Source organism: Lampris incognitus, chromosome 5 (assembly GCF_029633865.1).
Source record: "Lampris incognitus isolate fLamInc1 chromosome 5, fLamInc1.hap2, whole genome shotgun sequence".
Lineage (NCBI taxonomy): Eukaryota > Metazoa > Chordata > Actinopteri > Lampriformes > Lampridae > Lampris > Lampris incognitus.
Genome location: NC_079215.1, coordinates 41653897 through 41681444, shown reverse-complemented (window position 1 = coordinate 41681444; position 27548 = coordinate 41653897). Strand labels below are relative to the sequence as shown.

Sequence of the window (27548 nt, the reverse complement as noted above, 5' to 3'; positions counted from 1 at the left end):
CTGGAGCACCTTTAGAAAAAGATAGCACCTCTACAAGAATGTGAAGTAGGCCTGGTCATCAGGTACAACTGCTCACAAGCCCTTCTACCAAGAGAAGTCGTATCTGGCAAAGCAAACCAGCCCTACGCACAATGCACGGACTTGGGATGGAGCATTGTGGGGTGTGGAACTCCCTGTGTAGACTATGGAGATGCCATCGGAACGAGTCATCGCATAGTAGTGAGACAAGTAACACCAGATGTTGCTTCTGAGGACAACCCCGCGGATCACGCCTCTCGAGGTTTGACTGCAGACCAACTTAAGTCCTCAAACTGGTTCACCGGCCCAAAGTTTCTTTGGCAAAAGGGTCCACTCCACAGAGAATGCAAAGTGGGAGAAGTCAACGAAGATGATCCCGAGCTTCGCAAGGCTCTCGTGTGCAACACCGAGACAAAGGAACAGAGATCTTTATTAGACCACCTGAAGAAGTTCTCGGACTGGACAAGCGCTGTAAAGGCAGTTGCAAAATTACAGCGAATGGCCAAAGAACACAAAGGTCTGAAACAGCGCACCAATGAAAGTACAAGCATCGAGGAAAGGAAAGAAGCAGAGCTTGCCATCATTAAGTTGGTTCAAGAAGAAGCATTCCCAGCTGAGATAAGGCTCAAGCTAAAGAAGGAAGTTGCCAAGACCAAAGAAAGTAAGCTGCAGAAGTTAAGCCCCTTCCTGGACGAAGACGGGATCCTCAGAGTGGGAGGACGTCTAGGTCAAGCTGCGCTACACCCGCAGATAAAGCATCCGGCAATACTTCCACAGAAAAGCCACATATCAGCCTTACTCATCAAGCACCACCACGAAAAAATACAACACCAAGGACGCGGAATGACAACAAACGCATGGTGGATCCTGGGATGCAGCAGTGCTGTTTCATCACACATCTACAAATGTGTCAAGTCCCGAATGTACAGACGACGCACCGAAGAACAAAGAATGGGCGACTTACCTCAAGATTGCATGGAAGCAACGCCACCTTTCACGTATACTGGAATGGATTGCTTCAGCCCAATCTGCGTTAAGGAAGAAAAGATCTCAAAAGATATGGACTCACACTTACCTGTCTATGTTCAAGATCCATTCACATAGAAGTGATCGACGATATGACAACCGACGCATTCATCAATGCACTCGGATCACTCATTGCCCTAAGAGGAAACATTCGCCAACTGAGATGTGACCAAGGAACCAATTTCGTTGGTGCAAGGAGAGAGTTCGCAGAACTCATGAAAGGAATGGATGTAGAGAGACTGAAGGCTCTAGGATGTGAGTTCCTCATGAATCCTCCAGCGGCAAGTCACATGGGCGGCATATGGGAGAGGCAGATAAGAACTATAAGGAGCATCCTGACTGCAATTCTGGACCAGTCTGCACAAAGGCTCGACAGCACCTCTCTCCGGACTTACCTGTATGAAGTCATGTCCATCATCAACAGCCGGCCACTTACTGCTGAGCACCTGAACGACCCATCCGGACCTGAACCGTTAACCCCGAACCACATTCTGACTATGAAGTCAACAATCATTCCTCTCCCACCTGGAAAATTTATCAAGCAAGATCTCTATCTACAAAAGAGGTGGCGCCGAGTCCAGTATTTGGCCAACGAGTTTTGGACCAGATGAAGGAAAGAATACCTTCTGAACCTGCAACCAAGACAGAAGTGGTATAAAAACGGAAGGAACTCAAAGGTCAATGACATCGTCCTTCTCCAAGACGAACAGACCACGCAACGAGTGGAGACTAGCAAGAGTCACTGAAGTCTACCCAGGGCAAGATGGTAGGGTCAGAAAGCTGAAGCTGCTATTTAGCCACACCACATTCGATAGCAAAGGGAAAGCTATAACCAGCACAATGTATCTAGAAAGACCTATACACAAAGTCGTTACTTTGATAGAAGCAGATTAGAGTACAGAGTACTACAGCGAGTTACTTACTTACCTGGTACCTATGATATAGAAGTTTACCTGTTGAAAAGGAAAACTTACTTGTAAACTTATCTTTAACTTTGATAAATATCATTTGATATGGTACCTGCAATAACATTGTTTTTGAGAAATCCCACATACTGTTAAGTTTGTGTAATTTGGTGGGAGTGTAAATGTAGCCATAATGATGCATACAATTTATATTAATGGTTGATTCCATGGTTGGTTTGTACATTGTTTGGTTGTTGGGTGACACATGGTTTGATTTGTTTGTGATTGTTTGCATGTGGGTCTGGTCTCGCATTGTTTGGGAGACGTGTTTTCGCCTTCTTTTCCGGTAGCGCGCTTCCAACTGCTTGCTAGCGGGATGATGCATGGACTTTCGGGTGGCCCGCGGTCTTTCTCGTTGTTCGCGGGCATCATGGGTTAATGTTTGTCACGGAAACTAAGGACATCAAAGACAACCAGCAAGTTTCATGGACAATTCCCTCATTCTGGCATGCAGCCAACGAGGTACGTTATGTATGTTATGTGTAGCCCACGTTATGTGCGGTCTGATTTTATGTTAATTGGGCTAATTGTATTCCGTTTTCTGTTACAAGTTTTCACGGTGTTGATGGAGATTTGGAAACTTCATTAAACCTGTTCAAGAAAGCTACTTGTGTTCGCCGTGCCTTGGGGGGATTTACATTTTGGTCTCACATCCTTGTACATGGAGGTAATTCTTTTGTGTGCCTTGGGCTGAGCATCTTGATGTAAGATAGGGCCCCAGTTACTTTTAATGACATGTTTTGACAAACACTAATATATCCAAATTATGAGACCCAAAGAGTTTCTTGCAACATGCACGGCCTCTAGTGACTGCACCAACTGAAATATAGTTGAGCGTGCTAGGGACCCTCAAATAGATAGAACAGAAACCTTTTGGTGTGGAACCACTACTGTATGTCCTGAGAAGAGGCGTCGTACCCCTGGCAAAAAAAGGTAAGTGAGGAAGGTGGAGTGTATTGGGAGATGATGAAAATAAATTGCACTTGGCTTTTTATTTTAGTTTAGATGAAAACGAGAAGTTGGACTGAGTGGCAAAGTATGGGCCAGTTTTATTTCTAAAGATTGGACATTTAGGCAAACTAGACTGAATAATACACGCATACAATATGTGAATGGGTTTATTTGATGCATATCAAGTATGAAGGCATAAAGAATATACTATTTATGTTTTTTTTTTCTAAAATTTGTGTATTTAGTCTCACAGTCGCACCAATGTAGCCTACATGGAACATGCCCGTTTGGGCTGGACATCTATTGATGCAAGATGGTACATTGATGTTCGAATACAAATCTATTGATGCAGGATACTACAGTACAAATACAGACCTCCACCTGAGTAGATTGTTATTGTTAGACATCTAAATGTCAATATATTTTACTACTTAGTTGTATATTTTCCAGTATAACGTGATGGTCAATTTGAGAATTATCAACAGTCAGGGAAAAGCTGCAGGGAACTGTAGTTAGTCGCGGTTGCAGCCGTGCCAGCGGTACAAGGAGCAAAAATCTAAGTACATTTTCGTAAAATGATGATCGCCAAAAAAAACCCATCTTTGTGTGAAGTTACACTTTGGCCTGAGGTGTTTAATGTTGGGGTTAAGCCAAAGATTAGGTTATTAAACTACTTCGTTGGTTACAATTTTGCTAGCTTAACCAAAAAGTGACTGATGAGACGAAGTAATGCGAGCGCATCAGGCACACGACACTCTGTGACGCAGGACGTAAGGCACCGCCCCCGGGCGAAACCAAGTTTTAAGGGAGTCCCGTGCTATGGACAACATTTGGTGCCCGCACACAGGTGCGGCCAGTTTCGTCACTAAGTGACGTCCACAGGAGCAGAGTGGTTTCAATTTTGGTTCCGTTGTAAACCATACTTATTCAAGTCCTTTGAGTTCGATCAGCGATACTAATGACTGTCATTCTGCCATACTAATTCATGTAATAAGTAATTTATTTTTAGTTAATGATCATATAAGTACCTATAACCTGGACTTCACCTGGCTGGACAGAAATGGCGCAGTCGCGCTCATTGAGACTGCACCTCCTGGCTTCAAATTCATCCATGCCACCAGCTCTGATAAGAAAGGCGGTGGAATAGCTGCTGTCTTCTCTGCAAGCTGTTGTTTATCAAGGACGCCTTATCTGGCCGGCGGCTGCTGGTTGATTCGAGCACTCGGCGTAGCATCCTGCCTGCATCGGCCACGGACACCATGGCCGGCGGACAAGGCCCCTCGGTGGATGCCGCGAACGGGCCGGCACACTCTTACGTACCTACGGCACCAGCCCAGGTATGTAGAGGTGTGTTTCGGCGGGCGGCGTTTGCCGGATGTATGCTACCCGGCTGATGGACTATATGCTACGGGATATGCCATTCTTGTTTGTTTACTTGGACGACATTCTAGTGGCCAGCATGCCCGCGGGGGGGCAAAAAAAAAGAAAGCAAAAAATGGTAGCAAAATGTCCGGAGTCAGCCTTGACCTTCACTGAAAATTTAACTCTATTTTCGGTGAAAATCAAATACTTTGAGAGCAAATGAATTCAATTTCATAATAGTACCTTCAGTTTCAAGTTTATTGGAATTCAGTTCCAAACTAATAAATTCAATTTCAAATTGTTATTCAGATTCAGTTTTTCGATGCAATTATTCAAGTTAAACAATACAAATTCAAATTATGTGATTAAAATTCAGTTTTTTAATGCAATTATCACCTCTGTGTGTTGTGAAGCCAGTTAGTGCAAAGAAACCTTTAATATGCTGAACTTCCATATAGCAGGGCTCTGGCTATTTTTTTTATTGCTACGTTTGACTTTCTTTTTTTTTTTTTGGCCACATGTATATTCCTACTGAAGGCCTAGGGTCCAGGGCCACGGTTCGCCACTACGAATGATCAAAAAACTCTTGCCGTTCATGTCATCACAAACTGAGGATCTTGTAAACAACTCAAAAATACAAAATATGTTTGACAGCATTGCACCTGTTAAAACTAAAAACATAGAAAAACAAAAAGTCCCCTGGAGAAATGGAGTGGTTGTTAGGCAGCTTAAGAGAGACTGTCACCAGGCAGAACGACAGTGGAGAAAGACTAAACTTCAGGTTCACCATGAAATTTACAAGGACAGACTGAAAAGTACAGCAAAGAAATTAAACAGGCCAGACAGTCTTTTTTTCTCTAAAATCATTGATGAAAATATTAATAGTAAAGTACTTTTTTATGTTTTCAGTTGCTTAGCATATGAAGTTTTAGAAATTATTAACTACTCTCTTCAGGCAGGTATATTTCCTGCAGCACTTAAGACAGCAGTCATGAAACCACTTCTGAAGAAGAGTAATCTTGGTGCGACAGCTATTGCCAACTACAGGCCCATCTCCAACTTACCATTCCTCAGCAAAATCCTTGAAAAAAGTTTATTCTCAAGTTGGTAACTATTTAATATCTAACAACCTTCTAGGCATTTATCAATCATGTTTTCGATCTCACCATAGCACAGAAACAGTACTTATCAAAGTTGTGAACGATCTGCATGTGAACACAGATTCTAATAAATTATCTGTTCTTGTGCTCCTGGATGTCAGTGCTGCATTCGACACTGTTGATCGTGATATTTTGCTAGAGAGATTAGAAAAATGGGTCGGCCTTTCTGGCTCGGTTCTCAACTGGTTTAGAACATACCTTAAGGACAGGCAGTTCTTTGGGTCTATTGGAGATTTTTCCTTGGACAAAGTGGGTATAATGTGTGGGGTACCCCAAGGTTCGATTCTTGGACCACTACTATTCAATCTCTATATGCTGCCACTTGTACACGTTATACAGAAACCCAAAATAAATTGCTGTAATTGTTTAGATGATTCACAACTGTACATACAGTGCATCCGGAAAGTATTCACACCCTTCACTTTCCCCACATTTTGTATTATACAGCCTAATTCCAAAATGGATTAAATTTCTCTTTTTTTTCTCATCAATCTATATACAATACCCCATAATGACAAAGTGAAAAAGGTTTTGTAGAAATTTTTGCAAATTTATTAAAAATAAAAGACGGAAATATTGCATGTACATAAGTATCCACACCCTTTACTCAGTACTTGGTTGAGGCACCCTTGGCAGCGATTACAGCCTCAACTCTTCTTGGGTACAAAGCTACAAGCTTGGCACACCTACATTTGGGGTATTTCTCTCATTCTTCTCCGCAGATCCTCTTGAGCTCTGTAAGGTTAGTTGGGGAGCATTGCTGCACAGCTATTTTCAGGTCTTTCCAGAGATGTTCAATGGGGTTCAAGTCTGTGCTCTGGCTGGGCCACTCAAGGACATTCACAGACTTGTCCCGAAGCCACTCCTTCATTGTCTTGACTGTGTGCTTAGGGTCGTTGTCGTGTTGAAAGGTAAACCTTCGCCCCAGTCTGAGGTCCTGAGCGCTCTGGAGCAGGTTTACATCAAGGATCTCTCTGTACTTTGCTGCATTCATCTTTCCCTCGATCCTGACTAGTCTCCCAGTTCCTGCCGCTGAAGAACATCCCCACAGCATGATGCTGCCACCACCATGCTTCACTGTAGGGATGGTATTCGCAAGGTGATGAGAGGTGACTGGTTTCCTCCAGACGTGACGTTTGGCATTCGGGCTAAAGAGTTCAATCTTGGTTTCATCAGAACAGAGAATCTTGTTTCGCAAGGTCTGAGAGTTCTTTAGGTGCTTTCTGGCAAACTCCAAGCGGGCTGTCATGTGCCTTTTACTGAGCAGAGGCTTCCGTCTGGCCACTCTACCATAAAGGCCTGATTGGTGGAGTGCTGCAGAGATGGTTGTCCTTCTGGAAGGTTCTCCCATCTCCACAGAGGAACGCTGGAGCTCTGTCAGAGTGACCATCAAGTTCTTGGTCACCTCCCTGACTAAGGCCCCTCTCCCCCGATTGCTCAGTTTGACTGGGCGGCCAGCTCTAGGAAGAGTCCTGGTGGATCCAAACTTCTTCCATTTACGAATGATGGAGACCACTGTGCTCTTCGGGACCTTCAAAGCTGTAGAATTTTTTTTGTACCCTTCCCCAGATCTGTGCCTCGATACAATCCTGTCTCGGAGGTCCACATACAATTCCTTTGACTTCATGGCTTGGTTTCTGCTCTGACGTGCGCTGTCAACAGTGGGATCTTATATAGACAGGTGTGTGCCTTTCCAAATCATGTCCAGTCAATTGAATTTACTACCGGTGGACTCCAATAAAGATGTAGAAACATCTCAAGGATGATCAATGGAAACAGGATGAACCTGAGCTCAATTTTGAGTGTCATAGCAAAGGGTGTGAATACTTATGTACATGCAATATTTCAGTTTTGTATTTTTAATAAATTTGCAAAAATTTCTACAAAACCTTTTTCACTTTGTCATTATGGGGTATTGTGTGTAGATTGAGGGAAAAATTTTTTAAATCAATTTTGGAATAAGGCTGTAACATAACAAAATGTGGGGAAAGTGAAGGGGTGTGAATACTTTACGGGTCTACTGTATCCCTATCTCCTGATGACCAAGATCCCATATATTCCCTACTTCAGTGTACTGACGATATTAATCTATGGATGTCAGAACTTTTTACAACTGACCAAAGACAAGACAGAAATACTTATTTTGGTGCAAAGACTCAGAGACAAATAATTGCAGCTCATCTCAGCTCTGTCTCTAGAGTGCAAAAGTGAAGCTAGAAATCTCATTGTAATCATAGACAGTGATCTAAATTTTAAGAGCCAAATCAATCATCTCACAAGATCAGCCTTCTACCATTTTAAAAACATTTCAAAACTACAGGGCTTTCTATCAATATCAGACTGTGAGAAATCAATCCATGCATTTATAACAAGTAGACTAGACTACTGCAATGGACTATTCACCGGCCTACCAAAATCAGTTGTGTGCCAACTACAGTTAATTCAAAATGCAGGTGTTCTCACCATAACTAAAAAGTTTGAGCACATTACACCTGTTCTTAGAGCTCTGCATTGGCTCCCCGTCAAAACTAGAATTGATTTTAAAATTCTGTTAATTGTATACAAAGCGCTAAATGGCCTTGCACCACGCTATATAAAAGACGTTAATTCCTTACAAACCAGCAAGAACTCTCAGGTCCAATGACAGTGGTCTTTTAACCATCCCTAGTGCTAGGTCTAGAGCAGGGGAAACTGCATTTTCTATTTACGCCCCAAGTAGATGGAACATCCTGCCTGAGGACCTGAGAGAGGCCCCCACACTGGACACATTTAAAAGCAGATTAAAAACCTTACTTTTTAAAACGGCCTACTGCTAAATTCATAGTGTGTGTGTCTTTTGTATGTTTTGCTATTTTTATATATTCTGCTCTGTTGTTACTTTTAATTAATCAGTGTTTATGGTACTTTTATTTATTTTACTAATTCAGTTTCGAACTTGTCCGCACTGTTATAACATTTGCCTATACTTTTTTGTGAGGGGGGAAGATTTTATTGTTTTATGTGATGCACTTTGTGTTACATTTGTTTGTATGAAAAGTGCTATACAAATAAAATCTGAGATTGCTAGCTTGCCAGGCCTCCTCCAGCACTCAGACAAGGTCGTGGGCCTGTCGAAGGTTTCCTGGCGTGAAGGTGTAGGCGGTGCTGCTGCGAGTGGTACATCCAATGCATTGGACATAATCCTCAGAAGAGTTGGGATAGTCATAGTTGATGACAAACTTGACATCTTCCACATCTTTCAAGTTAAGAACCGTGAGGTTCAGAGCATAGGAGGGAGGAAAAAAAATAATTTCAGACAGTTGACTATGATTTCCTCACTTACAAATTACCATAGTGTACATATTCAATTACATTCCATCCATTGTCTTAACCGCTTATCTTGCTCTCAGGGTCGCTGGAGCCTATTCCAGCAGTCATTGGGAGGCAGGCGGGGAGACACCCTGGGCAGGCCGCCCGGCCATCACAGGGCCCACACACACACATTCCTAGGGGCAATTTAGTATGGCCAATTCACCTGACTTACATGTCTTTGGACTGTGGGAGAAAACCCACGCAGACACGGGGAGAACATTTAAACTCCACACAGAGGACGACCCGGGATGATCCACCAAGGTTGGACTACCCCGGGGCTCGAACCCAGGACCTTCTTGCTGTGAGGCAACCGCGCCAACCACTGCGCCACCATGCCACCAATATTCAATTACAATATATTTTGAATTAGTAATCAAGAGTCTACACACTTACCTCATCACACACAAACCATGAAAAATAGTGCACACAGCGGAAGAGAAATAAAATATTATAAACCATGCTTACAACTTTAAATACAAGATGAAAAGTCTATCAACACAACAGTTAAGCCCATTTGTTAAACCCAAATGACTTCAGGATTTTAAAGCTCATTTCATATATGGACAATCCATTTTATGGGTTGAAACAATACAACATAGGAGGCTGTTTCTCATTACAGAAGACATGGGGCTCTGACAGCACTACTGAGTCAAAACAACTGGTCTCCCTCATTTCCTCCCATCCATCATTAGATGATGAACAGAATTAATTTTTGTCTATCAATTATCAATAGTATGAATACTGTGGGTCCCCTAACAGCTAAGGGCACTTGTCGGAGGACCAGAACAATACCAATACTTGTCTGGGGCAACCCTGTGCTGAGCTGTGACATTGATGTGGGTGGGATGGAGGTATCAGAGTGTGGTGAGCTCATGGAGGAGTTAAGAGAAAGGAAAGCTGGTACTTACCCCTTTTCAGGTTGATTTAATAAAAGTAGTCAGTCACCCCACCGTCAGTCCTGGTTCATTGAAGGAGCTGATGGGGAGGGAGACAGGAGGGGAGGAGGACATGCACCTGCCTACCCCCTAACCCTTTGCACACACCAGCGTCAGACGGGGGAGCAGAACCTTTTAAACCCGAGAGACACACAATGGCTGGTTCTGTTGCTCTCTCGTCACATTGCAGGACCCTCCTCAGACCCTGGATCCATGCAAGCCCCTCTAACTTTCTCTCTGTATCTGTGCTGTCTGACAGTTTGTCTGCTTTTTGGACAGACCGATGGGCAGACATATAAGCACTTCAGGCTGATCCCAAGGAGAGCTCGCTGGATTTTCAAACTGACTCTGTTAAGTGGGATGAGGATTACAGGAACCCAAGAAGAATAACAGGGATCTTATCTTAAACCTAGCCAAGCCTCTGTTTCATTGTGACTGGTATAGAAGCCCCAGTAGTGACAGGAGCACTGACTGCCTGTTACAGCTGCCATGTGCCGCCAAACCCATAGGAGGCTTGGAAAGGGAAATATACTTAATTTCTTCCTGCTTCTCACGTTCAGGCTTGCCCTGCCAAAAGTTTAAAGGTCAGTCTAGTCAAAGACATTTTCTCTTTTCAACATGGACCTGGGACAAGCACTGTGTTTTACACTGCTGGTTCAAATAGCCCATGACTATTCTTTTTTTTTGGGGGGGGGGGGGTTCCTTCTCTCCAATTGTATCCAGCCAATTACTCAACTCTTCCAAGGTGTCCCGGTCGCTGCTCAACTCCCTCTGCTGATCTGGGGAGGGCTGCAACTCTTCCAAGGTGTCCCGGTCGCTGCTCAACTCCCTCTGCTGATCTGGGGAGGGCTGCAGACTACCACATGCTTCGTCCGATACATGTGGAGTCGCCAGCTGCTTCTTTTCACCTGACAGTGAGGAGTTTCTCCAGGGGGACGTAGCGCGTGGGAGTATCAAGCCATTCCCCCCAGTTCCCCCTCCCTGCCTGAACAGGCACCCCAACTGACCAGAGACGGCACTAGTGCAGCGACCAGGACACATACCCACATCTGGCTTCCCACCCGCATACATGGCCAATTGTGTCTGTAGGGATGCCCGACCAAGCCAGAGGTAACACGGGGATTTGAACCGGTGATCCTTGTGTTGGTAGGCAACAGAATAGACCGCCACGCCACCTGGATGCCCCACAATGACTACTTTTCTCCAAAGAATATGAATCAATTTGTATCGACACCAAAACGGAGACATGACAAAGCAGGAGCACCTTGCACCCCCTACATCGTGCCTTTTGCCGGCATGCCAAAGAGCCCCGGCATAAGGAAACACTGAACTGCAGTAACAAGAAACAGACTTTAAAACCACAGACCTGAAAGCCTCCATCTCAGATGAATTGCCAAAAACAAATCAGCAACCATTTAAGAATTTAAGGAGGGTTAAGAAATCATTTAATCTAAACTGATGATTTTTGTTGTTGTTTGGCACCGTAAAAGTTCCAGTTAAGAGCAATAGTACATTTTTGGTCATAGTACACCAAGGAAAATCCCCACAGAAATATTGCAGAACAGTTCATCATATTAAGATCATTTAAGAATGATATTTTAGCTAACATCACAATGGTCCCCTTTGTGTTGAATGGTATTTCATGTGTTGTGTATCTAAAAGTGCCAAAGAACTTGAATATTTAGTACTGTGAATTTCTGCATTTTCTGTTTTTGTGTTGACCAAATATGGATTGTCAACCTGCATTTGTATTTGCATGTTTATTTTTTTTGTTCTGTGTACAAGTTAACGTACAATTTCTGTTTGCAAAGTAAACGAGTGTGTATACCCTGGTGTAAAACTTCCCTTAATTGATGATTGTAATTTGTCTTAATCTTTGTGAATTTATCCACTTTCATTTGCATTTTTTCAAACCAAAGTCAGGCAACAGAAGAAACCCAAACTGAAATGTTTAGTCATTTATGCATTCTCTTTGGAGGAGTATCAGTCTGCTTATTTTTCCACCAACCATAATGTCATCACACTAAAATATAATCAATTCCCTAAAAAGCATCATTCACAGAGTAAATTAAAATAAAACGGTAAATGCTGAGATTTTTAAGTTTTGCAGTTAACTTGTTCATTAGCATGTGCATGTCTGCATGCTGTGTGCTGAGATGACATACCCAGACCACGAGATGCCACATACTGGCAATGAGTATTGGAGCTTTGCCACTTCAGAATTCTGTGGAGCAAAAACAGATATTAGGGTGAGCCCTGAAAAAAGGGGTTTAAACTAAAGTACTTTTGAGCAGGAGGGTGGTTTGGGGTGTTATTCAAACCTTCAGATATCAATAAAACAATCAGAATACTCTAATGTCTACAGGACAATACCAGAAGAACACAAAAATGTCAGTAATAGAAATACGGCAATAGAGGCAATGAGTGCAAACTGCAGCTAAGAATTCTGGGTGCATGAGGTATTAGTCCTGCTCACCTGTCTGGGTGCATGAAGTATTAGCCCTGCTCACCCAGTCTCTTTCTGGCTGGCTCTTATCTCCATGGATGCACATGGCTGGCCACCTACAATATAAACACCACAGCAGAGTAATAAGAATGAATGTGCATGGAGTGTCTACTTGTATATTCAAACAGTTCTTCTTTCACTGATGTTTTTCAGATAGATTTTTTTTTCTCCCCAATTGTACTTGGCCAGTTACCCCACTCTTCCAAGCCGTCCCGGTCGCTGCTCCACCCCTTCTGCCAATCTGGGGAGGGCTGCAGACTACCACATGCCTCCTCCGATACATGTGGAGTCGCCAGCTGCTTCTTTTCACCTGACAGTGGGGAGTTTCACCAGGGGGACGCAACACATGGGAGGATCACGCTATTCCCCCCAGTTCCCCCTCCCCCCCCGAACAGGCGCCCCGACCGACCAGAGGAGGTGCTAATGCAACGACCAGGACACATACCCACATCCAGCTTCCCACTCGCAGACACGGCCAATTGTGTTTGTAGGGACGCCCGACCAAGCCGGAGGTAACACGGGGTTCAAACCTGTTCAGACAGAATTTGAATTTGGTTAAGACAGACATATTTTAACCATCAATGCATCTCTGCTCCTCTCATCCATCTCGTCTCATCCTCCTGGTACGTTCATCGCAATGCTTCTTGGTCTCCGCAAAAAATTGTGGCTTGTTTTCCTTCCCAGCCATGATTTCTTCCATCAACAGAATAAGTCTACAGGAGAGAGAACAGACAGACAAACATTTAATTAGACCCATGCTGTTTTAGGGGCGAGTAAGCTGATCAGGGACACAGTTAATGTTATAATTTTACTTTATGTTGTGAATGCCCTCTATCGGCTTTCCTTACTTATGGTCTTTCTCCGTCTCCATGCAGACATCGACTATTTGGAGGATGTTGTGGTTGGCGCTGAGCTCGAGGGCATCAATGTTAATCTGTAGTCCCTAAGGAAGTCCTCAGCCAGCTGACAAACCTCCTTAGGCCAGGTAGCACTCCACATTAAGGTTTGTCTGTCAGGCTGAGAGAGGAATGGGAAAGGGTGCATGCAGAAATAGAGATAAGGAGAAAACAGTCAAGAGATAAAAAGAGAAACTGTGATTAGCTTTATGTATTTTCTTCCCCCTTTTTCTTCCCAATTGTATCCGGCCAATTTCCCCAGTCTTCCGAGCCATCCTGGTCACTGCTCCACCCCCTCTGCTGATCCGGGGAGGGCTGCAGACTACCACATGCCTCCTCAAATACACGTGGAGTTGCCAGCCGCTTCTTTTCACCTGACAATGAGGAATTTCACCAGGGGGATGTAGCACGTGGAAAGCTCATGCTATTCCCCCCAGTTCCCCCTCCCCCCGAACAGATGCCCCGACCAACCAGAGGAGGTGCTAGTGCAGTGACTAGGACACATACCCACATCCGGCTTCCCACCAACAGACAGCCAATTGTGTCTGTAGGGATGCCCGACCAAGCTGGAGGTAACACGGGGATTCAAACCAGCGAACCCGTGTTGGCAGGCAATGGAATAGACTGCTATGCTACCCAGACGCCCGGCAACACACTATTTTCACTTGGACACAAAAAGCACATTTCTACATTCTGAAAAATCAGTGGTATCAATTTACTTTTAAATGGCCAAAATGCTTAAATCAGTTCCTGAAAATGTCTTGTATTTTTAGTTTCTTGAAAAAATGACTTGCTGTCTGACTGATTGGGTGGCAGAGGTGTAATTATATCTCCTACTCTGATCTGTTCCACAATCTTGCATATCTGCGATTCGAGGCCCATGTCCAGCATACGGTCAGCTTCATCCAATACTAGGTAGGTACAGTGCCGCAAGTTAGTCTTCCCTACCTCCAAGAAGTAAGGTGACCACGTGTGGCAATACAAATCTCAACACCTGCCAAAGTCAGTTAGACCTTCTCAAAGCAACAGCATACACAAAAATGGAAAGATCTTAAAGGGTTGGCTATGATCCACACTATATTAAAAAAATAACACAGACACACACATACATGATGCACATACACTTTAAGTATAAAAGCTTTCATTATTGAGGTAACTGATTTATTTAAGACCATTTTTTGAAACACCCTTAACTATTTGCAGCATTAATCCACACTTGTCGACAACCATACGTACCTCTTTCCAGGTCTCGAATCTGTGGTCCTTTGGGTGCACCACCATAGACGCAGGTACTCTTAATGCAGGAGCACTTCCCATAGTCATAAGCCACCTGTTGAACCTGCTGAGCTAATTCTCTGCTTGGGGCTGGGACCACACACTGAGGAAAGAGGAGGAGAAGCACAGGTTTTACAAGCCATCTGAATACAGCCAAAATAAAGTAGAATGATTTAGATAAGGCGGTCCTATCTGAACAGGTTACATGTGCATTAATATCTAATATAATATCTTCCACTTCCAGTGTGGGAAGATGGCGGCGCAAATTCACGTTTGGAACAGCCTCACCCAGTGCTGTCCATGCAGTGTCTTTGTCCACGTCTGTGTCTAAGTTTGTCTTCATTTGATGGCCGGGAGAGCTTGGTCTGTTGCATCCTGTGGGCCTAGGGAACACGCCCTGCCTGGAGCTGTGCCCGAAGAGGTAACACCGAGGGCGGTCTGACAGGAAGCGGGGCAGGCTAAGCTAACTGCTAGCCCATGCAGACCGGTAGTTCCGATAACACCAAAGGTGGTCGCCTAGCCTAGCCTTGACTGTGTTTTTATTGTCATCATGTGTAGTGCGGGGAGGTGTGTCAAAGGTGTCTGGCTGGGAGAGCTAGCATTGGATCGGCTGAGGGAGCTTGGTCTGATGCGTCCTGTAGGCCCGAGGACCATGGCCCTGACTGGAGCTGCGCCCGAAGAGGAAACACCAAGGGCGGTCTGACAGGACGCAGAAGTGGGGCAGGCTAAGCTAACTGCTAGCCCATGCACACCGGCAGTTCCGACAGTCACCCTGGTTGACGTTCGTTCACCTGAACAGTGATTTTTCTTTTTTTCTTTTTTTTTAGTTTAGATATACACTCACTGGCCACTTTATTAGGTATACCTTCCTAGTACCGGGTTGGACCCCCTTTTGCCTTCAGAACTGCCTTAATCCTTCGTGGCATAGATTCAACAAGGTACTGGAAACATTCCTCAGAGTTTGGTCCATATTGACATGATAGCATCACGCAGTTGCTGCAGATTTGTCGGCTGCACATCCATGATGCGAATCTCCCAGTCCACCACATCCCAAAGGTGCTCTATTGGATTGAGATCTGATGACTGTGGAGGCCATTTGAGTACAGTGAACTCATTGTCATGTTCAAGAAACCAGTCTGAGATGATTCGAGCTTTATGACATGGCGCGTTATCCTGCTGGAAGTAGCCATCAGAAGATGGGAACACTGTGGTCATAAAGGGATGGACATGGTCAGCAACAATACTCAGGTAGGCTGTGGCTTTGACACGATGCTCAATTGGTACTAAGGGGCCTAAAGTGTGCCAAGAAAATATCCCCCACACCATTACACCACCACCAGCAGCCTGAACCGTTGATACAAGGCAGGATGGATCCATGCTTTGATGTTGTTGACGCCAAATTCTGACCCTACCATCCGAATGTTGCAGCAGAAATCGAGACGCATCAGACCAGGCAACGTTTTTCCAATCTTCTGTTGTCCAATTTTGGTGAGCCTGTGCGAATTGTAGCCTCAGTTTCCTGTTCTTAGCTGACAGGAGTGGCACCCGGTGTGGTCTTCTGCTGCTGTAGCCCATCTGCCTCAAGGTTCGACGTGTTGTGCGTTCAGAGATGCTCTTCTGCATACCTCGGTTGTAATGAGTGGTTATTTGAGTTACTGTTGCCTTTCTGTCAGCTCGAACCAGTCTGGCCATTCTCCTCTGACCTCTGGCATCAACAAGGCATTTTCGCCCACAGAACTGCCGCTCACTGGATATTTTCTCTTTTTCGGACCATTCTCTGTAAACCCTAGAGATGGGTGTGCGTGAAAATCCCAGTAGATCAGCAGTTTGTGAAATACTCAGACCAGCCCGTCTGGCACCAACAACCATGCCACGTTCAGTCACTTAAATCACCTTTCTTCCCCATTCTGATGCTCGGTTTGAACTGCAGCAGATCGTCTTGACCATGTCTACATGCCTAAATGCATTGAGTTGCTGCCATGTGATTGGCTGATTAGAAATTTGCGTTAACGAGCAGTTGGACAGGTGTGCCTAATAAAGTGGCCGGTGAGTGTATGTGTTAGTTTGGATATGTGTGTTCTTGAAGTTTTTGGATATGTGTTTTTGTGTTTGTATTGCACTGCTGTGGGCTGGGGAAAATGGTGTTTCATTTCATGTGCGCAAGTGCATGAAATGAAACAGCAGTGTTTCTGATTCTGTCTGATTCTGATAATGTACTTACAGTAGGCCCATCTCCTCTCTCTAGATAGGGCTGGTGGTTGATATGGACAATGGCAGGAAGAAGATACTGCAGTAAGTAGGAAAGAAAAAAGGAAGTCAGAATGGCAATTTCAGCACTAAAATAAATCAAGTTAATTTGATGTGGTTTGCTTGGCAGTTAGTTTCTGAAATTCCTATATTTAGATACACAGCTGTATTCAAGAATTTATGTCAGCTGTTGGTCAAGCCCATTTCCACATTAACTTTCAGTGCAGCTGTCTGTGCTTATGGTATGAGTCATGTGTATACACTCAAAACAATGACAGACATTTGCAGTTACTTGTACCAAGCGCGAATGCTTGTGTGTGCGTGTGCAAACACACAAAATATATGTTTGCCTCTGACAAAACTAATAAATGAGATTCAAGTCTCATTTGGTTATCAGTGTGTGTGTGTGTAGGGGGGGGTGCATATTTATGTGTATACACACTACATGTATGCTAAATGGATGACATAGTCAGTCTCCTTACAGCTAAGGTTTTTCCAGAGCCAGTCTGAATAATGCCCACCATGTCCCTCTCAGAGCCAGAGAAAAGACCTGAGCCTGAATGGCTGCAGGCTCCTTGAAGTTCTGCTGCAACAGCACATCCATCACATACTCTGGTACGAGAGGACAGCAGACATTTAAATAAAGTCAGTAACTAGCTAAGCAGATTTTATACTTTTTTAAAATCAAATTCCCTTTGTTAGAACCACCTCCCTTTATATGAAGAAATTTACTCTATTATAACTACACATTTCCCATTTCAGGAGAGACATTTTATTTGCCCAGATAACTGATTTCATAATGGATAGAAAGAGGATTAAGAAAGGTCCTTGTAACCTCAAACGTTATTTGAATTATAGCAATATGACTGGAATATCAACAGTGGGTCCTAGAAATTGGATTCTAGGTGCAGAGTGTAGGTCGCTGTGGTGCTCCGACTGTCAATCTCCCACTCCATCCAACCCTCACTTGTGAACAAGACCCCAAGACACTTGAACTCCTTCACTTGAGGCAACAATTCATCCCCAACCTGAAGGGAGCAATTCAACCATTTTCCGGAAGAGAACCATGGCCTCAGACCTGGAGATGTTGACTCTCATCCCAGCCATTTCACACTAAGCTGCAAACCGCCCCAGTGCACGCTGGAGGTCACGTTCTGATGAAGCCAACAAAACCACATCATCTGCGAAGACCAGAGATGCAATTCTGAGGCTCCCAAAACGGACACACTCCTCGCCTTGGCTGCACATTGAAAGGCTGTCCATTAAGATCACAAACAGAATCGGAGACAAGGAACAACCTAGGTGTAATTTCATAATTTCAAAGCCCTTATTAAAAGACTTCAAATGTGTTTAACCATCACGGGTTACATGATATTGATCTGCTGATACTCTTTTTTTCTTCATAAAACAACATTAAGAAAACATAGCTCAGCAATGGGAAATGTTTTATTGTAGCTACTGAGATTATTTCCAGCTGTCACCACGATTAATACTACTTTTGAAATTGTATTTTTAAAGTGGAGTTTTAACATTGGAGACTGGCGGTGAGGTGAATAAAATGAATTATTTTTGGTTCATCCAGTGTTCCTCCAGTTCTCCTGTGCTGAGATCAGCAGTAAACGATTTGCTGACTTGCAAAATACGATCAACTTCTCGTTTACTTTCAAGACTCATATCTGAATACATAATGTTTTGATTTTGACACTATCTGCCCGATCTGACTCAACCACAGATGTGAGCCACGCATGCGCAGGGTTGACTCAGAGCAAGCAGCAACGGAAGGCAGTGTTGGTCCACGAAGCTAGTGTGAATGAGGAGAGGGGGTGGCGATAAAGAATACAACGTTTTTCTAAGATTGTGAATCACCCCAAGCACGAGATGTCGTCATCATACAGTCATAACTGCAAAAATTATTTTAGGCGGATAGGTCCAGTAGTTTGCGAGATAAACTGCAAACATGCACACATGACCAAACACCCAATCCCCTCCAGAAACAACAACAAAAATAATGATAATAATAATCAACTGTGTATGCAAGTGCTTGTAAAGCTAGTTAGTCATCTTGGCCCACTGTTTACAGTGCTACTACTACTACTACTACTACTACTTTCGGCTGCTCCCATTAGGGGTCGCCACAGCGGATCATCCGTTTCCATTTCTTCCTGTCTTCTGCATCTTCCTCTGTCACACCAGCCACCTGCATGTCTTCCCTCACCACATCCATAAACCTCCTCTTTGGCCTTCCTCTTTTCCTCTTCCCTGGCAGCTCCATATTCAGCATCCTTCTCCCAATATACCCAGCATCTCTCCTTCCCACATGTCCAAGCCATCTCAATCTTACCTCTCTTGCTTTGTCTCCAAACCGTCCAATTTGAGCAGTCCTTCTAATATAATCATTCCTAATACTGTCCTTCTTCGTCACCTCCAATGAAAATCTTAACATCTTCAACTCTGCCACCTCCAGCTCCGCCTCCTGTCTTTTCGTCAGTGCCACTGTCTCCAAACCATATAACATAGCATGTCTTACTACCATCTTGTAAACCTTCCCTTTAACTCTTGCTGGTACCCTTCTGTCGCCAATCACTCCTGACACTCTTCTCCATCCACTCCACCCTGCCTGCACTCTCTTCTTCACCTCTCTTCTGCACTCCCCATTACTTTGGACAATTGATCTCAGGTATTTAAAGTCATATACCTTCGTCACCTCCACTCCTCGCATCCTCACCATTCCGCTGTCCTCCCTCTCATTCACGCATAGGTATTCCATCTCGCTGCCACTGACTTTCACTCCTCTTCTCTCCAGTGCATACCTCCACCTCTCCAGGCTCTCCTCAACCTGCACCCTACTCTCGCTACATATCACAGTGTCATTCGCAAACATTATCGTCCACGGAGACTTCTGACTGATCTCGTCCGTCAACCTGTCCATCACCATTGCAAGCAAGAAAGGGCTCAGAGCCGATCCTTGATGTAATCCAAACTCCACCTTGAACCCATCTGTCATTCCAACCGCACACCTCGCCGTTGTCACACTTCCCTCATACATATCCTGCACCACTCCCACTGTTTACAGTGAACCAGCATGAAATACAAAGTGTGTAAAGCGAATAAAATGTGACCTTGTCCGAATCTAATCTTGTTAAAAGAATCATGTGCAACATGTGTTAACTGATTAAACCTTAACATTATCACTGTACAACTGCAAACAGATCAGTAGTGATGCTCAAACTTTGTTTACCTGTCTCGGCCATGGTCCCGGTCTCTGTCTCCGTAGGAGGAAATCCCTCTCATGTTGGCCCAAAACAATCTGCTGTTGCAAGTCTGAAGAAACCCGATGTTTCTTTGATGGCTCCGGTAGCAAAGAGTGGAAATAAAGCGTATCTGTGGTTTTTGGCCAGCACTAAACTGTAGGTCACTAGCTAAATTTAAAATAGTGTCACACCTGCAAACAAAGTGTAAAACCAGGTACGGTTTGTTTTGGGATGATTTGCTTCGCGTCGCCAACATGTACAAAGCTGTCTGGTCTTCTTCTTGCTTTTAATAGTGGTGGTTGGCAAACCGCGAAATTGTGCAATACCTCCACTGACTGGACTGGAGTGTACAGATTGTTTTTTTTCTGAACTGTCAAAGGAAATAAATGAAATAATAAACGATTAAAATAAAATAAATCAAATCTGTAATTAAATAACGTTGCTAGCTAAAGTTAAAGCGCCATATAGGTTTAATTTATTATTATTATTAAATTCACTGAAATAAAGGAAAAACACTGACGAGGTGATATTGTGATGCAACGTTCTGACAGTGGGTGGCGATGTGTGCGAAGTTGTAGGCGAGTATAGTACAACAGAGGACAGTCCATACGGAAGTGTAGGTTTGGTGTGGAAGGTGTCACATGTAAACTGTCCATCACCACTAGTAATGTCCGCGGTTGATATTACAATAGAGTAGATAGCAAAGTCCAAAGTGTCCCTCAGAGAAATGCCTCTGCTAATACAAAACAGGGGAATCGAGTGTCCAGGCTCGACGTCGGAGTTTTTCGACAGATATCCTCGTTTGCAGGTTTGTTGTCTCCTATCGCCGGCCATCTTTAGCTTGGTAAGACACCGTCCGTGATGAAGGAAATCTTGTAACCTGCAGACTGCCGCTTCTCTGGTATTTCATCCTATCTACCGAGTGGGCACAGTGCAACTGCGCATGCGCAGCGCATTTAAAACCGATGCGCGTGTGTGGTACACACACACACACATTTAACAAATTAAGAATGTTTGGGGCTACCATATTCGTTTCACATTTACAGGGTACCAGGATCAAATGTTTCTGTTTTGTTTTTGTAAAGTAATGCCGTTAACTCTTATGTCACAGGAAAATGCAAGAGCATTTTGTTCCAAGCCACCTGTCCATGTAGACCCTAAGTGCCTCCTCTACATCCAACAAAGAGAGTTTGCTGCAACCACACCAGCGGACAGTAAGTCTAACAAGCTAGTCACAATGGATCATCTGAATGTCAGCTTCCCCATATTGGAATACATCAACCTCTTAGTCCACCCAAGATGTGTTGTGCACTATGCAGAATCATTGGTTTACTGCCAGGATTACTGCCTTGCCCAGGGACATTGCACAAAGGTCTTTTTTGAGCAATGAACAAAATAATGATGCAGTATACAAAATTTTAAAAAAATCAATTAAATGCATATTAGCTTATTTGCAGATTGTACTTTAATTTACTGTCCCTGCTCATAAGGGTGACACATGCTTTTTTCTCATCTAATCCAGATTCAGTTTCTGTCATTGGATCTGATGATTCCACCACCTGCCACATAGTTGTGGTCCGACACACAGGTAATGGTTCTCATATAACTATATCTATCTTTTGTGTGTGTGTGTGTAATGTTGTCTCTGCACATTAGGATTTCAGCTTTCTTATAACTATGAATTGGAAATAGCAGCAGTGGTTGCAGAAGGACACTATTAAACACAAAGTAAACAATTCATGCATTCGCTCACTCCCCAGGTTTTTGCCATTAAAAAACACAGGAGCTGAGTTGATTTTATTATTGTCGTCTGATGCCCTGCCCCCAAAGACTTTGCTTGCACTCGCAGTTCTCGGCAAACTATTCAGCAATCGCAGCAAACAATATCTGGTGAAATTGGCAGATATTTTCCTAGTTTTCTGTTACAGTTAATTTATGTTATTGGCTTTAAATTTTTCTTAATTACATCACTGAATGACAGAGGTCAGGGTTTATGTACAGTTACACATAGTACCTTTAAAAGACACCAGACATGATGTTAAAAGTGTTTTGCTATACTCAATATTTGTAATATCTTAGGAAGTGGGGCTGTTTGCCTTGCACACTGTGATGGCTCTAGCACCTGGAGTGAAGTCCCACTAATTGTAAAAGCAGTCACATCTTTGAGTAAGCTCACCAAAGAAGGCAGGTATGATGTGCATGCACACACTTACACAATGTTAAGTTATTATAAAGCTTATTCAAGTGCACATTTTATAATGTAGATTTCTCCACAAGATCCCATCACTTACAGAAACCCAGATTTGTCTGATGTCATTTATTCCGTTTTGCAGACTTGAGCTCTACCTTGTTGGAGGATTTAATGATGAGTCAAAGACCTCCCATAAACTCAGCCTTAGTCTTTTGGGTATAGTTTCTTTTTTAAGTTACCTGATGTTTTGAGTCAAGTGCATTCTCATCTCATATTAATGCTATGAAACTTAAATGTCTCTTTCCATTTTACAGCAGCATTTCAGAAACAGAAAGAGGATATTCACCTTGAGATTTGCTGCATTACAGGTAAAACAATGATGATTTGGCCTTTAATCCTTTACTATATATTTACTTTAATATATTTCAAAGGGGGGCATTGGGCATTCATTGGTGGTTAGCGCAGTGGTTAGCGCGGTCATCTCACAGCAAGAAGGTCCTGGGTTCGAGCCCCGGGGTAGTCCAACCTTGGGGGTCGTCCTCTGTGTGGAGTTTGCATGTTCTCCCTGTGTCTGCATGGGTTTCCTCCAGATGCTCCAGTTTCCTTCCACAGTCCAAAGAAATGCAGGTCAGGTGAATCGGCCGTACTAAATTGTCCCTAGGGGTGTGTGTGTGTGTGTGTGTGTGTGTGTGTGTGTGTGTGTGTGTGTGTGTGTGTGTGTGTGTGTGTGTGTGTGTGTGTGTCAGTGTCAGCCAGCCCTGTGATGGCCTGGCAGCCTGTCCAGGGTGTCTTCCCACCTGCCACCCAATGACTGCTGGGATAGGCTCCAGCATCCCTGCGGCCCTGAGATCAGGATAAGTGGTTTGGATGATGAGTGAATGAATGAATATTTCAAAGGGTTTAAAAAAGTATTCTATTGATCCTGTGTTTGTCAATCAAACCTACTCCTCCCTGATTGTAGAAATGAATGACGTTATCGCAAATGGAATTCACAGACCTGTGGTGTATGGAATAGGTAAGAAATGAGTTGGCTGCCTAGTAAGAGCATTGACATGTTTTCATGGTTGGCAAACCTGTGTACTGTTCATTTGTCACTCTATTTGTTTGTGTGTCTGTATCTGCACAGGTGTAAATGTCAAAACTGGAGAAGTTTTTCCTGCCTCATTCCCGCAAAAAGGACCTGCAGAAGAGCTGCGTTCAGCACGGACCTTCACAGGGGGACAGGTAAAGATGAGTTGTTATGTAACTCTGTTTAAACATATACATGTTTTTTCTAGAAATGACCCCAAGTGGGGGTGTCTGGGTAGCAAAGCAGTCTATTTCGTTGCCTACCAACACGGGGATCGCCGGATCGAATGTTAAGTCGGGCGTCCCTACAGACACAATTGGCCATGTCTGTGGGTGGGAAGCCGGGTGTGGGTATGTGTCCTGGTCACTGCTCTAACGCCTCCTCTGGTTGGTCAGGGCGCCTGTTTGGGGGAGGAGGGGAAACTGGGGGGAATAGCGTGATCCTCCCACGTACTACGTCCCCCTGGCAAAACTCCTCACTGTCAGGTGAAAAGAAGTGGCTGGTGACTCCACATGTATTGAAAGAGACATGTGGTAGTCCGCAGCCCTCCCCGGATCAGCAGAGGGGGTGGAATAGTGACCGGGAAGCCTCGTAAGAGTGGGGCAGTTGGTCAGATACAATTGAGGAGAACTTTTTTTTTTTAAATGGCCCCAAGTAAAACTATTTTCAAGGTTCTTATTCATGCCATCCAACCGAACTTGGTGTTGGAGGAAAAATGTAGGAATATGACTATACTTTTATGACAAACATACCAGGGTCTCATTTTAAGTGAAATTACCAATGTATCTACATGTGTGATATTTCTCAAGTGTATAACAGAAAGTACCCTATGATCCTTGGAATAGAGGAGTTGGATGCACCTTCCCAAAAAGAAACTCTTACTGTGGTGCTAAACCCAAAAAAACCATATAATTCAAAGAACCACATCCAAGGATGTAGGGTAGTACTCACCAATTTCAAAAAAGACAGAGACAGTGCCTCATTTCCACCAATTTGATGATGAAGGCCTGTAGCAATAGGCCGAAACGTTAGCATGTTTTGATGGCCAGAATAAATTGGTGGAAATGAGGCACTGTCTCTGTCCTTTTTGAAATTGGTGTTACCCTATGATCCTGTTTAGCAATTGTCTAGCACAGCGTTTCCCAACCCAGTCCTCAAGGAACCCCTATCCTGCAGATTTTCATTGTAACCCTGCACCAGTAGACCTGCTTGTACTTATTCAACCAATCATCTCACAGCACTTAATTATGCAAGGTGTGCAACATCTGACATAATTCATTGCTGATTGGTTGAATAACTACAAACAGGTACCTATTCAGGGTTGCAAAGAAAATCTGCAGGATAGGGGTTCCTCGAGGACCGGGTTGGGAAAAATTGGTCTAGCACACTAGGAGATGCATAACCTCCTGTTTAATAAAAACTATATGGGGAAATTTGTTTTAAAGCAAAATGATACCTAAAAAATGTATTCCTTTTTGCAGATGGCTGACATATACGACTCAAGTCGAGGACTCGTTAAAATTGGTCCTTGCAAATGGTCTCCAAATCTGGATATTGCCTTTTGGTTGTCACAAAATGATGACACAATTTTAAAGGTAAATAAAGACAGCAGAAAGTAACTGTCTTGCAGGTCATGTTATGTCTTTTACATCTTTTGCCTTCTTCAATATAGTTAATGATCTCTCTGCAATTTGGTAACGATCACTTCCGTTAGCAAGTCTGACTTTACATTCCCAGTTTACTATCAGTACAGGCTTTCTGACTCTGCTGCTGTTCTTTCCAACAGTACCTGTCCACCTCCCCAATGGCAGAGCCACCACACTTTGTCCAGCACATTAAGTCCACCATTCAGTTCCTCTTGGAACACCCTAACTCGGATAGCCTTTTCCCTGGGGGGCAGCCCCAGCTTTACCACAGAATGGAGCAGGGGGAATGGAAGAGGGCCTCTTAGCCTATCCCACCCCCATCCTGTGCCATACCTTTTTTAAAAAGGAAAATGACTGCATTGCCTCTTGGATTTGATGAAGATACTATGACCACCTCTATCCCTAATACCGAATGTTATGGCTGTCTTTTTTTTTTAATGTGGCATTAATATGAAGATGTCAAGTTTGAGGTGTGGCTTGAATGGAATGGTGCATTGTGTTGTGTGTGTTGATATCTGAAAATAACTCTTGACTCAACTGGCTGGCCCCAGTGGATAGAGTAGAAGCACAGGTCATTTGGCCCTGTGATGGTTACTCCTGTGAGGAGTAAAACCAATGTTTGCACCTTCTACCGCCTGCTGGATTGCACTATGTATTGGAAAAACTCAGTCTTATTACACTTGTCTGTTGCTCTTGTGTCGACTTATCATACAAGTTGGCGGACAGTTGAACTTAAACAATGGATCTGCTATGGCCATCAATGATCTGAGCAAAGAATAATGTACTTGTAAACTTTCACAAATGCCCAGCAGAATTGGTATTACTGACTTAAGGGTTATTGAAGAGCATAACCTGCCACCCAATGGCTGCTGTGATGGGCTGCAACATCCCGGCGACCCTGAGAGCAGGATAAGCGGTTTGGATAATGAATGGATGGATAACGAGATTTAAATTTTTCCATAAACCCGTTCTCAATTATAGTGAAATATGATATTTCATTTCATGCATATACTGGGCCAAGAAAGCATACTATTTGGTTAAGGGTCAGTGTGTATAAGAATGGTCTTGTGCAAGGAATGACTTGCATTCAGTAGAATATAATTTCCTTAATATGCTTTGTCAAACCACAACAAAATCACATCGTTTTATTTGTCAGCCTGAAACAACATTCAACTTAATGCCTTTTCAGCAACTACGCTGTATGTCTATTGTTATGTGCTTAAAGTACTGTTTTGATCAATTTGTTGAATAATCCTCTGCAATGATCATACAGTTCGCTGAATAAATGTAAATAGGCCAAGTCCATTTTGAAATGTTTCTTTTTCATCTGTATACCTTTTATTTGTCCTCTATGAATAGAAATTAATGTGAATGACATTTAAAGACTCAAGAAATTTTTTTGAAATACTTTTGTATCATTGTCTTGGCTAGTGGGAATATTGCTCACAAGAGTGCGGGCGCATAGCTGTGGGTGCCCACCCATTTGGCACTCAGGCCCACCCAATCAGAAGGCTTCCCTTTTTTGCTGGCACATCCAGTGAATAGAAGTCAATTAATACTCTTGGTAAAACAACGGCGTATTAGAGCCATTGTAGGAAGAAAAAAATGTTTTTTACGGAGCCGGAGGAGGGGGTAATGTTCCAAGAAAAAACTCGCAAATTTACGAGAGAAAAAAACTCGGAATTATTTTTTTGTGAAGGAACGACGTCGGTGGCGTGGTTTCACATTTCAATTATCTGAATACGCGACCAATAAAAATAAAACAATTATTGTTTCTTACTTCTTGATAAATCGGATTTTTTTTTTTTTTGAGTGGCGGTGCATTTCGCAAATGCCAGATTGCGAAAGATGAACAGAGATTTACTACTGTAGGTTAACAAGCAAGAAAGAAAGAAAAAACATTGCGGGCGTCCAGGTAGCGTAGCGGTCTATTCCGTTACCTACCAACACGGGGATTATGGGTTCGAATCCCCGTGTTACCTCCGGCTTAGTCGGGCGTCCCTTCAGACACAACTGCCCGTGTCTGCGGGTGGGAAGCCGGATGTGGGCATCTGTCCTGGTCGCTGCACTAGCATCTCCTCTGCGCGGTCGGGGCGCCTGTTCAAGGGGGGAGGGCGTACTGGGGGGAATGGCGTGACCCTCCCACGCTCTACATCCCCCTGGTGAAACTCCTCACTGTAAGGTGGAAAGCAGCAACTGGTGACTCCACATGTATCGGAGGAGGCATGTGAAAGTCTGCAGCCCTCCCCGGATTGGTAGAGGGGGTAGAGCTACAACCGGAACAGCTTGGAAAAGTGGGGTAATACACCCATTTCACGCTGCGGCCATCTTGGATTTTAAAAAAACCAAGCGGTGGGAACTTAGCCACGCCCCCTTACTTCATTGAAAACGCTGTGTACCATCCTGCAACTCCTATCAAAGAAGGGAAAGAGATAAATCTGTATATATGTATATATATACATATATATACATATTCACTAATCTTTCAATAGTGGATAGCTCTCTTCTGACACATCATCTTGATAACAGGAACATGTGTGGATTTATATTGCTTCCCACATGTATGACATATCCTCATGTGTCCAGTGAGGTTTGGGCGACTCTACCTGATCATGACTACGACGTGAAGCCCCTTTCTGTGGAAGACCAGCTTGACGCAGTAAAGAAACGCATCGCTTTCCTGGAGGACGAAAATAAAA

General features: G+C 43.7%; 1 protein-coding gene and 1 pseudogene across 2 annotated transcripts; one reads left to right on the top strand and one right to left on the bottom strand.

Annotated features, from left to right (window-relative positions):
* Window positions 1–19943, bottom strand: part of LOC130112996 (probable ATP-dependent RNA helicase DDX17) — a 34290-nt pseudogene extending 14347 nt beyond the window's left edge.
* Window positions 19944–20565: 622 nt separating this feature from the next.
* Window positions 20566–26499, top strand: ntan1 (N-terminal asparagine amidase). 2 transcript variants are annotated; one of them, XM_056280327.1, is made up of 10 exons: window positions 20566–20751; window positions 21055–21157; window positions 21466–21531; window positions 22023–22131; window positions 22277–22350; window positions 22449–22502; window positions 23096–23149; window positions 23261–23358; window positions 24685–24798; window positions 24990–26499. In XM_056280327.1, exons 1-10 carry the CDS (start codon window positions 20671–20673, stop codon window positions 25152–25154), a joined length of 918 nt encoding a protein of 305 aa, XP_056136302.1. In that variant the 5' UTR covers window positions 20566–20670; the 3' UTR covers window positions 25155–26499. The 2 variants fall into 2 exon arrangements, with proteins under 2 accessions (XP_056136302.1, XP_056136303.1); XM_056280328.1 differs by lacking the exon at window positions 23096–23149.
* The last annotated feature ends 1049 nt before the right edge of the window (window positions 26500–27548 follow it).